The sequence below is a fragment of the Aspergillus bombycis genome (genome assembly GCF_001792695.1).
Source record: "Aspergillus bombycis strain NRRL26010 chromosome Unknown contig00068, whole genome shotgun sequence".
Classification (NCBI taxonomy): domain Eukaryota; kingdom Fungi; phylum Ascomycota; class Eurotiomycetes; order Eurotiales; family Aspergillaceae; genus Aspergillus; species Aspergillus bombycis.
The window spans coordinates 1-14,465 of record NW_019170070.1 but is presented as its reverse complement, the minus strand read 5'-3'; the positions used below and the strand labels follow the sequence as shown (position 1 = coordinate 14,465).

At 43.3% G+C, this 14,465-nt stretch overlaps 4 protein-coding genes across 4 annotated transcripts; 1 reads left to right on the top strand and 3 right to left on the bottom strand.

The window, feature by feature from the left end:
- Positions 1 to 5,492: 5,492 nt before the first annotated feature.
- Positions 5,493 to 6,401, bottom strand: ABOM_007135 (HDEL receptor protein; the record flags this gene model as incomplete). The annotated part of the gene is made up of 6 exons (XM_022534264.1): positions 5,493 to 5,529; positions 5,579 to 5,829; positions 5,880 to 6,085; positions 6,154 to 6,220; positions 6,272 to 6,330; positions 6,380 to 6,401. 6 exons carry the CDS (start codon positions 6,399 to 6,401, stop codon positions 5,493 to 5,495), a joined length of 642 nt encoding a protein of 213 aa, XP_022387307.1.
- Positions 6,402 to 6,937: 536 nt separating this feature from the next.
- On the bottom strand, positions 6,938 to 7,672 carry ABOM_007134 (uncharacterized protein; the record flags this gene model as incomplete). The annotated part of the gene is made up of 1 exon (XM_022534263.1): positions 6,938 to 7,672. The coding sequence occupies one exon, from the start codon at positions 7,670 to 7,672 to the stop codon at positions 6,938 to 6,940; it is 735 nt and encodes a 244-aa protein (XP_022387306.1).
- Positions 7,673 to 9,244: 1,572 nt separating this feature from the next.
- ABOM_007133 (U2 snRNP complex subunit CUS1) lies at positions 9,245 to 12,260 on the bottom strand (the record flags this gene model as incomplete). The annotated part of the gene is made up of 4 exons (XM_022534262.1): positions 9,245 to 10,852; positions 11,803 to 11,890; positions 11,943 to 12,151; positions 12,222 to 12,260. 4 exons carry the CDS (start codon positions 12,258 to 12,260, stop codon positions 9,245 to 9,247), a joined length of 1,944 nt encoding a protein of 647 aa, XP_022387303.1.
- Positions 12,261 to 12,415: 155 nt separating this feature from the next.
- ABOM_007132 (ribonuclease III) lies at positions 12,416 to 13,542 on the top strand (the record flags this gene model as incomplete). Its single annotated transcript, XM_022534261.1, has 2 exons — positions 12,416 to 12,484; positions 12,532 to 13,542. 2 exons carry the CDS (start codon positions 12,416 to 12,418, stop codon positions 13,540 to 13,542), a joined length of 1,080 nt encoding a protein of 359 aa, XP_022387302.1.
- Positions 13,543 to 14,465: the final 923 nt, after the last annotated feature.

Below are 14,465 nucleotides of genomic sequence, written 5' to 3'. Positions count from 1 at the left end.
CAATATCAACATCACTGACAGTTTGCATGGCAGTATTACTAATTATGCTGGTAGCTAGTCTATAATAACCCACCGCATTTCCTGCAATAAATGGATTTAGGGGGGAAACCTGGTGTAGTACAGTGTCCAGGTATATTGTACAGATGTACAGGCATCCGCTGTTAAGCAAAACCCAGTAATGGGCGATTACATCGTACTTACCCAGGGCGCGCCATGGAAAAGTAATATAATCGTTATTTTAGACTACTGGCAATTATGGACATACAAGCAGCCAAACGTAATATGTAGGTAGATACCTGTGTAGTACTAGGTAGGTAGGTTAGTCCTGTCTTTATGTTATGTGTGAGCAACCAATTCATACAGCACCGATTCGTAAAATACCATATCACACACATTGGTTTCAGCTGTGCGCACTTAAAAAGTAGGATTGAAGAAAGAGAAAGCCTAGCAAGGACATAAGCATGACCTGTGCAGAGTATAGCTTATAGATGAGACTCTTACAGGACACATGTAGGTATGTTTCTTGTCTGTATTTCTCTGCTTCTCCCTTCATCCATCCGAGGCCGACCAATCTACATACTACTTAGTATGGATAAAACAAAACATACAGTACTTATCATACGAAGTGGGGACCGAAAGGGCCTTGGGCCCTTTACAGAAGCCATTTCTATACCTACGTTCTACAGATATCTTACTCCATTGGGCTCAATCTACCTGCCAACATGTACTACCTACACTACAGTATCCACAGCCTAGAATTTACGCATACTACTGCCTGATGAGACCATGCCATACATACACACACTTGATTACTTTTTTCTTTGATGCGTGGGTCTCCCAGGAAACTAATAAGGGGCTTCAAATGGGCTTCTGCGCAGAGGGCTTCGCTACCATCTTATTGGATTATGTATTAACCAAAACAGGGGGTGACAAGCCTGGAGCATTGCATCAGTGGAAGAATACTAGACGATTAGTCGCTGCTAGGTACTACCAAGACAAGGTAGATACACACAGTCTCTTGGTCTCTTCACCCTGGATGAGGGAGTGCTTGTCAATATGTGGTGCCTAAGAAGCATGGAAAAGAGACCCAAGTACCCATCATGTATGTGAGCGCAAGGGTCTATTTTTTTCAGTGCAGCCAATTGAGGTGATTCCTACCTACTTCTCAGCTAAGCTGTACCTCTCAGTGGAATTCGGTCCTCAGTTACAGCATGGACCATTGATTGCTTTACAACGCAAGTACCTGAGGAGTTAAGTTACAAGCGAGTTGCTGGAAGTATGAGAGACCTGAACTGTATCACCTGCACACATCCTCCAGAATCTGAAGTCTTAGTATGTGTACCTGATTACTTTTCTTCTCTTTCTTTTTTTGCCTTTTTTCTTTTCTTTTCTTTTCTTTTCTTTTCTTTTCTTTTCTTTTCTTTTCTTTTCTTTTCTTTTCTTTTCTTTTTCTTTTCTTTTTCTTTTCTTTTTCTTTTTCTTTCCTATGTATTCCCAAATGCATTTCCTCCTAATGTCTTTGTGCCACTGAAAAGGAAAAGGCTCCATGGAGACTGCCAAAACTCGACCTATTCTCTTCCTTCCTTCGTCCTGCTCTCTCTCTCTCTTTCTCTCTTTTTTTAATTTATATTTTTGCATTTTTCTTTTCTTTTTTCCTTTCCCTCTCTCTATTTCCATATTCTTGTCCGATTCTCAATGATGATCTCTAATTGTCTGATCAACCTTGTCGGTTGACTCGGTTCCACAAGTTCTTTGGCCTCACCATCTACAAGCCTCCTTCGCGTTTCTTTCTTTCCTTCCCTTTCCTTTTTTTCTTTTCTTTTTCTGCCTGTTTTATGTGCAGTGCCTTGCTTTCGATGTGATAATTTCTTTTTTCACTTATTTTTCGCCCTTTTGCCTCTCTTTTCCTCTCTTCTGCAGGAGGTACCTTACAGAGTCTTGTCTGGATATATTCTTTCTTAGCCTCAATGCTATATCCCCCGTGCTATCCCCCTATATTACTTTTTATATGTCAAAGTCGATAATAATCAAAGCATTTTTTACGTCCAGGAAATCTGGGATCTGTCAGCTGTCACTGATGCCTCGGACTTCTTGGACGTTACCTTGCAGCATTCAAGGGTAGGGTGCTATGGTCTTGCACACATATACCCTACCAGCTCTCCATATGTCATTCACACTGAGGCTTCTTACCGGAAGTACCTAGGATCTTCTTCCCTTATTTGAGACTCGGAGCCCGCTCGCCATCATTGGGATCCATAGTATACGAACTGTGCTCTATTTACACTTCCATCACTTTTTTTCTTCTGGATCTACTTCAAGTTTTCCGTCGTCTCTTCTCTCCCCCCCTTTATTCCTTTTCTCTATCGTATTTAGGCGTGTCTCTCTGCTTCGACACTAACTCACCGTACACTCCATTACAAAAATATTGTACCATCAAGGTTCCCATAAACAGAATCCTTACTCTTCAAGGGTTTTTGGCTTATAGAAACTTCACCCTATTATACCACACTCTCCATCTCTGTATCAATATAGGTTTGGATGGTAGGGCAAGAAGTACGAGTTGCTTCCTTGTGCAGTGAAATTGCCCGTGTTAATCTATGCATGCATGAAATTAGAAGGGTCTCAACTTCCCGGCTGCCAACAAGAGACGAAAGCCAAACCGAAAGTCAGTATGAGTGGTTTTGGAAGGCGAAGTAATGAGGGCCATGGTAGCTATATCATGAACCAGCAAGTTGCCTTACCTGTTCCATATAGCCAAGGGGAAGGTCATGAGTTCAGCGTAAACGACTCTGGCTCATATCATTTCCCATCTCAGTCTTTCAGCGCATATACTTCCCAATTCAGCTCTCCATATAGCCACTCAGGCATATCACCTCATAATCAGCATTTGTCTTCTCCCCATTTACCTGTGCACTCTGTGCCATCAACCACTGACCATACGGCCTTACAACAACATCATCAACATCAACACCACCAGTCGGTACAGTACATGGCACCATTACGCTATTTCCAGTCCCAAAGGTATCTGCCTTTCCGCGAAGCACTTGGGGAGACAGATATCGAAAGTCAAGACTCCCGAAATGAGAATACGATGTTATCGGAACCAGTCATTCCCCTACTGGATGGATTCCCAAACGTACGGGAATTCGATCAACTAATGAGAAGGTAAGTAGTCCACACGTCCAAAGAATCCACTTTGGTGTTGCAAGTAGAGCGAGGCCTTACTTATGCGGGGTGTTCTACTTCAGCTATGTCGACGACCTCTCGGTGAAGAAGCAAGACAAAGCATTGATTCATGCTAAAAGGGCGAGAAACATAAGGACAGTCTTATTAGATCCAAAAGATACGACTGTAGAATCTGCCCAGTTTCGGTATGGATTTTTCCTGACCTTTCCCTTCGGCTGGAAGCATCCCTACTATTTTCAAACCTTTCACCAAGACCATAATTATGTTTGCATCAGCTAAATGTATAGCATCAGATTTTGGGTCAAAAAGATGTTCAAACTTCAAGTAGTTGGTACAGGGACTTCAGATGTCCGTATTCGCTCCTTATCAGGTTGAAGAACTTTATTGCTGATGCTCACATGCCTTTCAAGTGCATGAAAATGATCTGTCATGAAGGAAAGCCCGTGGCTATCCGAGAGAAACTTTTCAAGATTCTCACTAGGGCACATCAACAGTGCCAACACGGTGGTAGAGATAAAACATCTGCTCAGGTGCGGCAGATTTATTCATGGTACGTCTGTCTGTTTTTCAAATGAATTGTCTGCACCTTCCAGGCCTATCTTTTTGAGAGTACCCCCATCCCCTAGTCATCATCGACCAGTGGAAACTGACCGCAAGCATACGTTGATCCTCGTCAAAGGGTACCTAAAGAACTCATCTCACGTTTTGTAAAAATATGTCCGACTTGTCAAGTTCGCCGGGGAGGTTCGCGCATCACTCCTCCTAATTCAAGAAGAAGCTCACCCCGTGTCGAGATAGTATCTCGTTCCCCCAGACTTCCATCGCCACCCATATCAAGGTGTGAATCCAGTCTGAACATTCAATTGCCGTTGGACAGGCCCCAGGCGAGCTACTTGACTCAGTTCAATGGTCACAGTAGCTGGCTAGAGAGTCAAAAGGGTATACAGCAACGGTCAAACTTGAGCCCCGGACACGCCTTTGCAAAAGCAACGCCCCCCCTGCCCAGTTCAGTTCCCGCGTTGGACTCTCCATACGGGGATCTCCCAGACCCATTGTCACAGGCTAATTACAATTCGGGTTTCGCTACTGTACAAGGCCCGTCTAGCCATCGAGACTTTTAGAGCTCTCCATTCGACCGGCGAATCATCAGACGGGTTCGAAATGGTCCCAACAATATGGTAATTTGGGGTTATTTCTTTCTCTGTTCTTTTCTTTCTCTTCTTGCTCTTTCAATTTCTAATACAAAGAATGTCTTTTTCTCAAGTAATATTTAGCAATTTTTAACAAGCGTTTGTGATCATTGGAGAAGTACCACTTGACTAAACCAAGCGTTAAGTCATAATTCGTAGGACACTCTTTGCCAAAATATCGGTCTATCTTATGTTTAAGACGTAACATAATCAGTAAACGAGCGGCCACTGAGCTGGCCGCTGGCTTGTAGTGGTCGCTCGTTTACCGATTACGTTATAGCTTTTCCGATAACGTAACCGGCAAGGTAGTGGGTCGCGCAACTTGCCGGGTCAGCTTGATATTGCATACAAAATGGCCTTTTTAAAAGCTCAATATCTTAGTTTATTCAAGTTCAATCTATCTCAAATTTTATATACAGCCTACTATATATTAAAATAATAGACAGACAAGTTTAGAGAGTATAGAAATGGTTAATTACCTGGGTAATATATATTACATTGATTTTATCAGGACACAGGCATAATCCATAGAATTTACTCTTTAAAATAATTTTCTTTAATAAATATATAGAAGTAGTATATATACTAGTAATCCTTTACAGTTATAGATTGATATATAGTGTTGTAGTTGAGATATTGAGCTTTTAAAAAAGGCCATTTTGTATGCAATACCAAGCTGACCCGGCAAGTTGCGTGACCCACTACCTTGCCGGTTACGTTATTCTACCCTAAACAATTAAGCAGCCCCTCGGGTGTGGCTCAGTTGTTCTCCTAAACGAGTTTGGGACTCTCAAGGACTTGTTCCGTTGTAAGCATACTCCTCTACATGATGCCAATAGGAACTGACTGTAATGCACCATTTTCATTACGATTGAGGCTGGAAGTATGTTCAGATCGGCTCGACCATGACCTAGCTCTGACATGATTATTCGAACTGTCAAGAGTAGAAAACCTTTTAAATATACAAACAAGTAAAATCCATCAAAACTGAAACGTAGCCCAGCGTTTTGAAACGATTTGAGGTACACCACACAACTATAATAAATGTAAAAAAATAATATTGATCACTGCTGCCAAGCCCGCCTCTAAATGGATAACTCCGACTTACACCGATGGTTAGACAGGAAGTGAGAACTTCTTTCCTTTCATGACCCTACTCCTGTTTAGTGCGTTATTGGGCTCTAAGATTCTTGGTGACTTACTTAGTATAATAGATATAGAAGAAGTCCGAGTATAGGAGTGTTTGAACGATACCTGCTACAACAGGGACGGGCTGAAAGTAGCTTTCCGCGAAATAGCGATAGATCCAATTAGGTATGTAAAGAGCGCGGTATAGACCCAATGCAAAGAGGTAGTGCGTTGTTATAGTATCCGCCTCGCCGGTACGTTGAAGCATGAAGAGCTGAGGGAGGATGGCAACAGATTCAAGCCAAATCGAGAACGTCCAGAGAATCTTGCTATTGTCAGAGGCCGCATGGAAATATAAATGATTGAATAACTGACCTCGGAGAAACTATAGTCATGTGGGAAGAGAAGAGCTAGCAAAGCACCAATCCCGAGGAGGTATTGGACTTTGAATGTATCGATATTCGGATCATGTGTGGGTTTATAGTCATTAAGCATGAGATAGATGATATAAGCTGATGAGCCAATAAACAGTATCTTGAAAGTCGTGTTGTATAAGGATTCGGAAAAGGCCCAGAAGAGATCTAGAAGATTGGCAAGGATTAGAGAAGTTTTGCGAGAGGGGACGGTGAAGAGAAAATGGAGCCCTTACCAAGATAGCGAGTCACAAAAACCATCAAATACAAAGCCTGTGATTTGAATGACAGCCCAGAACAGCTCTAGCTTGCGGATTAGATTGAGCACTACAAGTGGCAAGCAGAAACCCATACACTAGACGACTTCATTTTATGTAGAAGAATAAAGATGGATGCGAGGTGCGAAAAATCGGCTAGTTCGAATGTTAGAATAATCGCAAGATAGTATCACAAGGCACTCACCCAAAAGCCTGAAGATGTTCATGATGGTTTAGAATTTGAGTGAGTTGGTTTAGGAGATACCAAATGGATAATGAATGAAATTGAAGATTGTTTGATGATGGGTTAAGGATCTCCTATAATCAATCGCCATGTAATTTGCACAGTGAATTCCACTGTTGGTATGGAGCATAGTAATAGTTGTACCTTGGGGAGGCCCTGAACAATGTTGACACGAAGCCACAACAAGCAGGCGCGACAAGCAAACTCGCCGCCCCACACACCGCGCTCAAGATGCCGCAATTCCACCTGCAGGGTATACTTGAACTCTTGTTTCAATGAACTCAAATACTAATTATACACCCCCTCGCTCTTCTCCTCGTACTGCTTACTTTATTTTATGTTTAGTCTTCTCCCTCTTTCCCCCCCCCCCCCCCCGGCACCTTGTCATTGTTATTTTCATTTGTCATCCTTGTATCAATCAATACGAGAACGAAAAGACAGAAATCCACGTGGCTTTAAAATTTATGAGCAGTTCTCATTCTTAAGTGGCAATGATTCCCAGCATCGTACTCTGTACTTTCAGAAGATTGCGCTAACATGTGCGCTTGCACCATCCGCAATCCGCTGCAGGTGCCCCTCTGCGAGTTCACTTTTCAAAGCGCAAATGGAGCTATCTCTATCTAGTCTGTCCCAGTCCCGCATTCCAGTGCATTTTGATTTCTGAGTGTCGGCAATCTGCTCCATAAGCCGATCCCTGTCTGCGTCTAATTGCCAAAGGCGCTTTTCCGTGAGGGCATCTAGGTCAGACGGGAAGCATCTTCCCCCTGATATAATCGAACAAAGGCCCGTAAGATGATTCATGTACCTCGGGGTACGAGGATATGGGGCTCCTGTAACACTTCCTTGGCGATAAGTAGGATGACGATGAGTATCCACACCCGGCCCTGACATATGGCCACTGCGCGGACCAGTCGGGGGCCCATAGGTCCCAGCCGACATGGGCCCACGGCGGGCGGGAGCACTGGTCCAAACGTTTTCCTTGAAGCTCGGCCCTCCGCGAGGACGAGTGGGAGCCGATAGCAGGGATACATTTGAGCTGTGAGTTTGCGAAGACAAAGACTTGGGCCCATGGGAGGGACCAGATGGCGGTGAATGATCCTGTGCTGCGCTATATGCCCTTGGGTAGCTTGGAATACTGCCAGAATGCGCTTGATTTGATTCACCAAAGCCTTTCCCCTGGGTTTCGAGGGAAGGAGCCCGACCCGAAATATCAGATTCCAATCCTTTCTCTGAAGAGCAGCCGGCTCCATCCATGAGCGGAAAATCACGCCCTGCATCTTGAATCGGCTTGGTTTTGCTCAATATTGCATGCTCGTGATGGGATGGCGAATGTTCTGAATTCTTCGATAAGCGACGACAGGAAACTGGCTGAGATGCCGGTGACCTAAGCCTGTTGTCGAACTGGAAACCACTAGCCCTGTCTAGGAATGGTGATGACCGTCTCGAATTAGAAATCGATCCAGGGGCAGAGGTGTATGCAGAAGGAACCCCACGGGGGGACGGTGATCGTCGTCTGTGGGCTATATAGTTCTCTGTATGGCGGTCCCTACGACCCTCTTGGATAGGACTCCGAGAGCGAGGTACCATCTGTCCACGAGCGAAATTATCTCGCAACAAGCTACGCCTGGAAGGTGAAGCTGGTCTAGTGTACTGGTCAGATGCAGTCAGCGCAGGGCGCTCTCTTCTGGCTGGTCTAAAATCTAGGTTAGGTGATGGATCTCGAAGCCGCTTTGACATGTTCCGATTCCGGGAGAAGTCACGAGGTCGACTATCAGCGTACGGTGATCTTACACGCCAGGAAGTAGGAGCAGGAGACCTGGGTCGTCCTTCGCGTCTGGGTGAGAATCTTCTTGGGGGAGAGCATGTCTTCAGGTATGAGCTAGGGCCGCTATCTCTGTTGTAGAAAGACGGGCTCCGGGATGAGCGACCCCTAAAAGCGGGAGGTGAACGACTGCGTCCGCGACCATATGGCCGACTTGAGGATGGCACCCATGTGTCAGCTACTAGACGAGGGGAACGATTCCGTGGCGATCTACTGCGTCTAATATAACCACGAGGACCTGCCGGGCGATAGCTCTCTCCGCCACGGTGATCGTCAAATCTATGAGTAATTCGTTAGCCCAGGTTTCAAGACAAGACTGTCAACTTAGGGTATAAGAGAGAAGAATAAAAATGGTAAAGAAGGGGGGTGGCGTAAACATGTACCGTCTGTTGCGATCCCAGTCCATGCGGAGATAAACAGACAAAAGTTCGTAATGTCAAGGTCACCGGACTGCACAGAAAGTATCACAATGAATAGGCAGCTATTATTTAGGCTGGAAACAAAAGGGATGATTGAAGCTACACCTGATACCAGGTAATGGGCATGGACCGAGAACCTGTCATACCTGTCCTAGACCTTTTGACAGGGCAAGTATCACATGACTGAACCACCGATGTTGTTTGATTTTCGAGCATACAGCACAGTTCAGTCTCTCTCTCTCTCTTCAGCCCAACATACTCTTACTTGATGGACTACACTTGTTGACAAGAATTAAATCTTTAATAGGAGACTAACCGGTCTACTATAGCTTAAGAGAGGTCGAAGAATGGAGGGATCACAAAATACACTATCAGTACTTATTCGGCAGTTATGCCCCTGAAAAGTAGCCACTGCGCTTTGGGCCTTGCTTTCAGAATAATCAGTCAAGAAAAGCATGGAAGATTTGTGGACATTATGCTTTTCTACAACATTATGAATTTCAAGAAATGCAGGGCCGAGAACAATGACTTTATTGGTACAGGTGCTGTAAAGCATGCATGGTAAAAACTAGTCTGGAAACGACCTCAATGCCGGTTTCGTTTTTCTTCTTCCTTTTTGAGCCTTTTCCGACTTTCCTGGGCAATCATATCGCTTAGATCTTCCTGGAACCCCCAACTAGAATTGTTTTCCTGCTGCCTCTGGGATTCGTAAAGCTTTCGAACATTTTCTTTGCTAAATCCCTCACTTGACTGTAGAGCATCTGGATCCATAGAGACATCAACGTCGCCGGGCTTCTTCCGCTTCCGGTTTTGTTCATCAGCACCAAGCACCGCCAAGTTTTCTGGAGGCGCAGCGAGATCATATACCCTGTCGCCACCGAAGAAGCCCCGCACATTGGCCTGTCGCTCTGGGATAACTTGAAAAGCGCTCTTATGACTTACAGACTCTTCTGTCTGCGTGCCTCGATAGTGCTTGCGCACGTCAAATTCCCCCGAAACATTTTCTTCACCAGCTAACTCAGAGGGAACGGATGATGCTAACCCACTTGGCGTCTCAAGTCCGCTAGGAGTTTGCACGCCCGTTTCCATGTCCTCTTCGTCTTCCTCATCTTCTTCATCCTCACTCTCCTCGTCAGAAGGCTCAGGTTCTTGTAGCTCACCCCAGAGATCCTTCTCAACAGGCTCGCCTTGCTGCATTGTCTGTTGCGGTTGCAACACACCGAATATATCACCACCATAGAGGGGACGATTGTGTTCATCTACTGGTGGCTTTCCGTAGCCACCAGGATGGTATCCCCACATGGCACCAGGAGGGGGGGGGGCGTTGAGACCTGGAATCTTCAAAGCCGGATATGATGGAGGTGGACCATACCTCTGTTGGTTGATTAACCAAGGAGGGGGGGCACCAGGTGGCATATTGAGAGCTTCCTTGAGCTCAGCGCTAAGCTCACCTGGCCGTAAATGTCTAAGGTTGGTTTCATATTCCTTACCCTCATAGTAAACCTCGCCATAACGAGTAAGTTCCGGCTTAGTTTGAAATCGGAAAAATGCTTCGTATAGTTTCTGATAATCGATATCCAATCTTCCCATCTTTGGTTGGACCCTCTCTCTTTGCTTCTGTTTCAGTGTTGCTTGCTCTTGCTTCTCCAGGGCAGCATCGCGCATTTCCGAAATCCCAGTCTCCTGAATGAATTTGGGTAACGCGAAAGGCGGCTTCTCAATTCCCCGCTTGGAAGAGAGGTATTCTCGTTTTAAGGACCAATGTGAAGGGACAGGGACAACATTGCGATGAGATTTTATGTGAACAAGTAGCCGAGGATCGGGAGCCGATGTGTCTGTCCACTCGACAATTTCTGGTCTTCGAACCATCGCTTTCAATTCAGCAACAGAAAGCTTATTCAGTTCCTTACGCTTTCTTTTTGAGAGTTTGGGCACCTTTTCTTCTTCGTCCGGGATTTCATCGTCATCATCAAAATAGATTTCCGGCTTTTCGAGCTCTTTTGTCGATGTTGGGTTATCCCCGACCTCATCAAATCTGTTAATGATATGCTTATATACTTGCCATAACGGGTCCTCTAGATCTGGAGACGCAGCATTATGTCCTTGCTCGCCACTACCTCGTGAGACATCAGTCGATAGAGCCACCTCTGTCTGAGATTTCGTATGTGCTTCATTGAGTGTCGCTTCGGTAGCCTAGAGAAAGTCAGTTTCCTCTTGAGGTTTGCGCTGTAATAAACGGACCTGTGTTTTCAGGGCCTTTTTCCTTGCCCTTCTTAATTGGTTCTTGCTTGACCTCATTAGGAAAGCCCGTTAAACAAGAGATATGCTCGAGCGGCAACCTAGTATGCTTTACTTGTTTCACACTATTGGGCATATGATAGACAAGTTATTGGTGAAAGTGAAGACCAATGTAATGCGTTGCTTTGATCAGAGGATTCAGGTGTAAAATCAGTCGTGGTTTCGTTAAGGTACATCCTGTGACATTTACCCGTCAATATATCACGTGCTGATACAGAGACTTGCCTGTGTTTGTATTGATAACATAATGAGGATCATTGAAATATCAATTATTACCTCGTATAAACTACGTATTATCTACCCAGCTAGTTGCAGGGCGGCGAGGCTTTTTTACAAAACACCAGTAGCGCGAGGAACTGATCAGTTGTAGCCCCTATACTTAATATTTATCTTATGAACGAGTGATCTACCATAACATATCTGAGTTTCAAAATCTAAGTCTACGTAGCCTTTGTTTTCTCCGATTCGGTAGAAACCGTGAGAGTGTAGGCTTAAAACATATTCAAAATTAAAGGGGAAATCAGTTGCATAGGGCACACCCAAGCCTACAGAGGTCATCTTTGAGGGTTTCAAGTAATTCCCAATTGAGCTTCCATGTATATCTCTGAAGTTCAGATCGGACTGAGTGAAGATTCATAGTCATAAAGGGTAAGTAATGAGCACCTGTGAGTATTTCAGAATAAATCTGATGAATCAAAATTGCGCCCATGTGGACTCCAACATGAGATATAATACAGAAAGACTTCAAAATTATTGTTTTTAGTATGAGATCAGAGGTAATGCCTGTCCTTTCTTTTCTATTTCTTTTTCTTTGCGGATCTCGATTCTATCCAAGGATTAGTGACCGCAGCATGAAGACGGTATTCCTTTTGAGTTGTCTTACCAGCGGCTGTTCTCTTTTTCTTTGGCCGACCCTTTCCTCGAAGCTTCGCACTAATTTGTAATTGTGAGTACATGTTGCATTACAGGACCAGGGATAACATACATTTGGATCGCCTCCTCTCTGTCATCCTCTGCTTCATCAAACATGGTTAAGCCGAGAGGCTTGTAACTGTCTTGTAAATCACGGAAAGAAACAGCCTTTTTCGGATACCATTCTGCAAGCGTTGGGCCGCGAAGTCGCTGTCGAAGGACCTTATTTCCCAGCCGTAACCTTTGCGGATTAAAGTTAAGTGAAAAGATTCGACATTGGACCTACAAGCAGCATTACCATCAGTTCACAGTTGATTACACAAAAAGACACAGCTTGTGCATGAGGTAATACCTTAGCAAGGTCCAGAATACGACTGTAGGGCGCCGCCATATTTGGGTATATGAGGCTAAGAGGATAAGAAACACCAGACCGACACATTGGCCTATTGACTATCGCCGTCACGTGATATGATGACCCTGGTAGTATTTTCTGAATACATACAGGATTTAAATGCCACTTTTTTTTACTATTAATGCGCCGTAACAATGGGCCGTAAAAGGAAGTCCGTTTTTTCAACCTCTACTAATACTTATACCAAGGAAGCTAAGGTTAAGGTACGCACCTTCCAGGAGAAAGTTTTATTCAGTACTGACCTTTCAAGCTTGATCGCCCGGTCTTGGATAACAATGCTTTGGACAAAGACGAGACTAGATCTTGTTTTACTGTGATATCAGATCTTTTGAGTGATACTCTTATAAATTATCGCCACCTACAAGCTCATGATGTTGAAGTTAGCCCTGATGTCCTTAAGGCAACTTTCGAGCTAGAGGAGGCCCTACGTCGCGCAAAGAGCCATTTATCAACTGCGAGTGCTCGCAATGGCCATATATTGACTGACTCCTCGACTGGAGTAGTGTGTACGCAAGAAAGGTTGCCCATGTTACCTCCTATTATGGATAAAGTCTTGGAAAGAGCTGTTTTCACGCATCCGGGTGTGGGCAACGATACCGAGAAAACCTACGATCGACTTGAAATTCTCGGAGACGCATATATAGAACTCATTGCTACGAAGCTCATATGGAGAAGATTTCAAGAAATTCCTTCGGGGCGGATATCACAGATCAGAGAACTCCTTGTAAAGAATGAAACTCTCGCCGAGTACGCGACGGGATATGGTCTTGACAGCAAGGCTACAGTGCCACAGGACTATTTGAAGCAGCCAAAACGGTGGACGAAGACCAAGGCGGACATTTTCGAGGCCTATGTGGCCGCAGCTATCATATCTGATCCAGTAGATGGCTACAGAGTGGTTGAAAAATGGTTGACGCAGTTATGGCTTCCAAAGCTTTCGGAACTTGGCATACAGAAGCCCGTTTTAAATGCGAAGGAAATACTTGCTAGAAAGATCATGGGTAAGGGAATAAAATTGCGGTATCTTGATGAACATCCTCCAGCTCAGCAAAGACCAGGGATGCAGACATTCTTCGTTGGGGTATATCTTACTGGATGGGGCTGGGACAATAAGCATCTTGGGTCTGGTCAGGGTCATAACAAGACGATAGCAGGGAATGAAGCAGCACATCAAGCTCTATCAAATGAACCACTGGTAGAGGAAATTACCTGTGCCAAGAGAGCTCATGAAGCAGCCAAGGATCAATCAGGCATACGGTAAAAATATAAAATAAAATAACTGAATAACAGATATATTAATAAATATGATTGAATTACTCTGCTCCTAATGGGCTATAATATTAAATAAATTATAAATATTGAATAAGTAATAATTAATAATAGAACAATAATTATATTACAGACCTGTAATGACAAGTATAAGATAGCTACAGGATTGAAGGATAGAGGATTGTCGACCCTTTTTAGTAGAGGGGAAATAGCTTCTTTATATAATATCCTATAAACATAGTAGTAATTCTCTACAGAGTATAGCCGATTTCGTTGATTGAATGAATGATAATTATTTTGATTATAATAGTTTATTTAGTGAAAATAAAAGACAAGAGATATAGCTAACTAAGATCTCAGGACAATTACAAAGATAGTAAAGCTATATCGGTAGAATATTAAAAGTAGAACTAATCACCTAAGTATACCTCAATACACTATATTTAGCTGTTTTTAAGATAATAATAATCTCGTCGGTTTAAATATATACAACTTAGGAAAACAATATAATAAAACTGTAAATAGAAAATAGGGGGTGGGAGAGAAGAGGAAAAAGAAGAATTGATTAAATATTATATTCTTTATATATTTTAATAAAATCTTCAGCGGCGATATTATCAGTATTAATTTATTAATTATCTTCTATACTATAGCCTTTCCAGCGGACGAGATATTATATAATAGACTTGCGGTAGCGGCTGTATATAATAGTATACTTGTCGAGTATATCTATAACTTTATAATAATTTTCTTTATCAGAAAAATATTTATCTTTGATATTAGATAGATAGATCAATATACAGTTGTAGGGATTGTTATCAATAGATATAGATTCTAACTGAGTAATTGATATAACTGGATAAATATACTATAATTCTAGCAATTTAAAATAATATATATAATATCCGATAATTT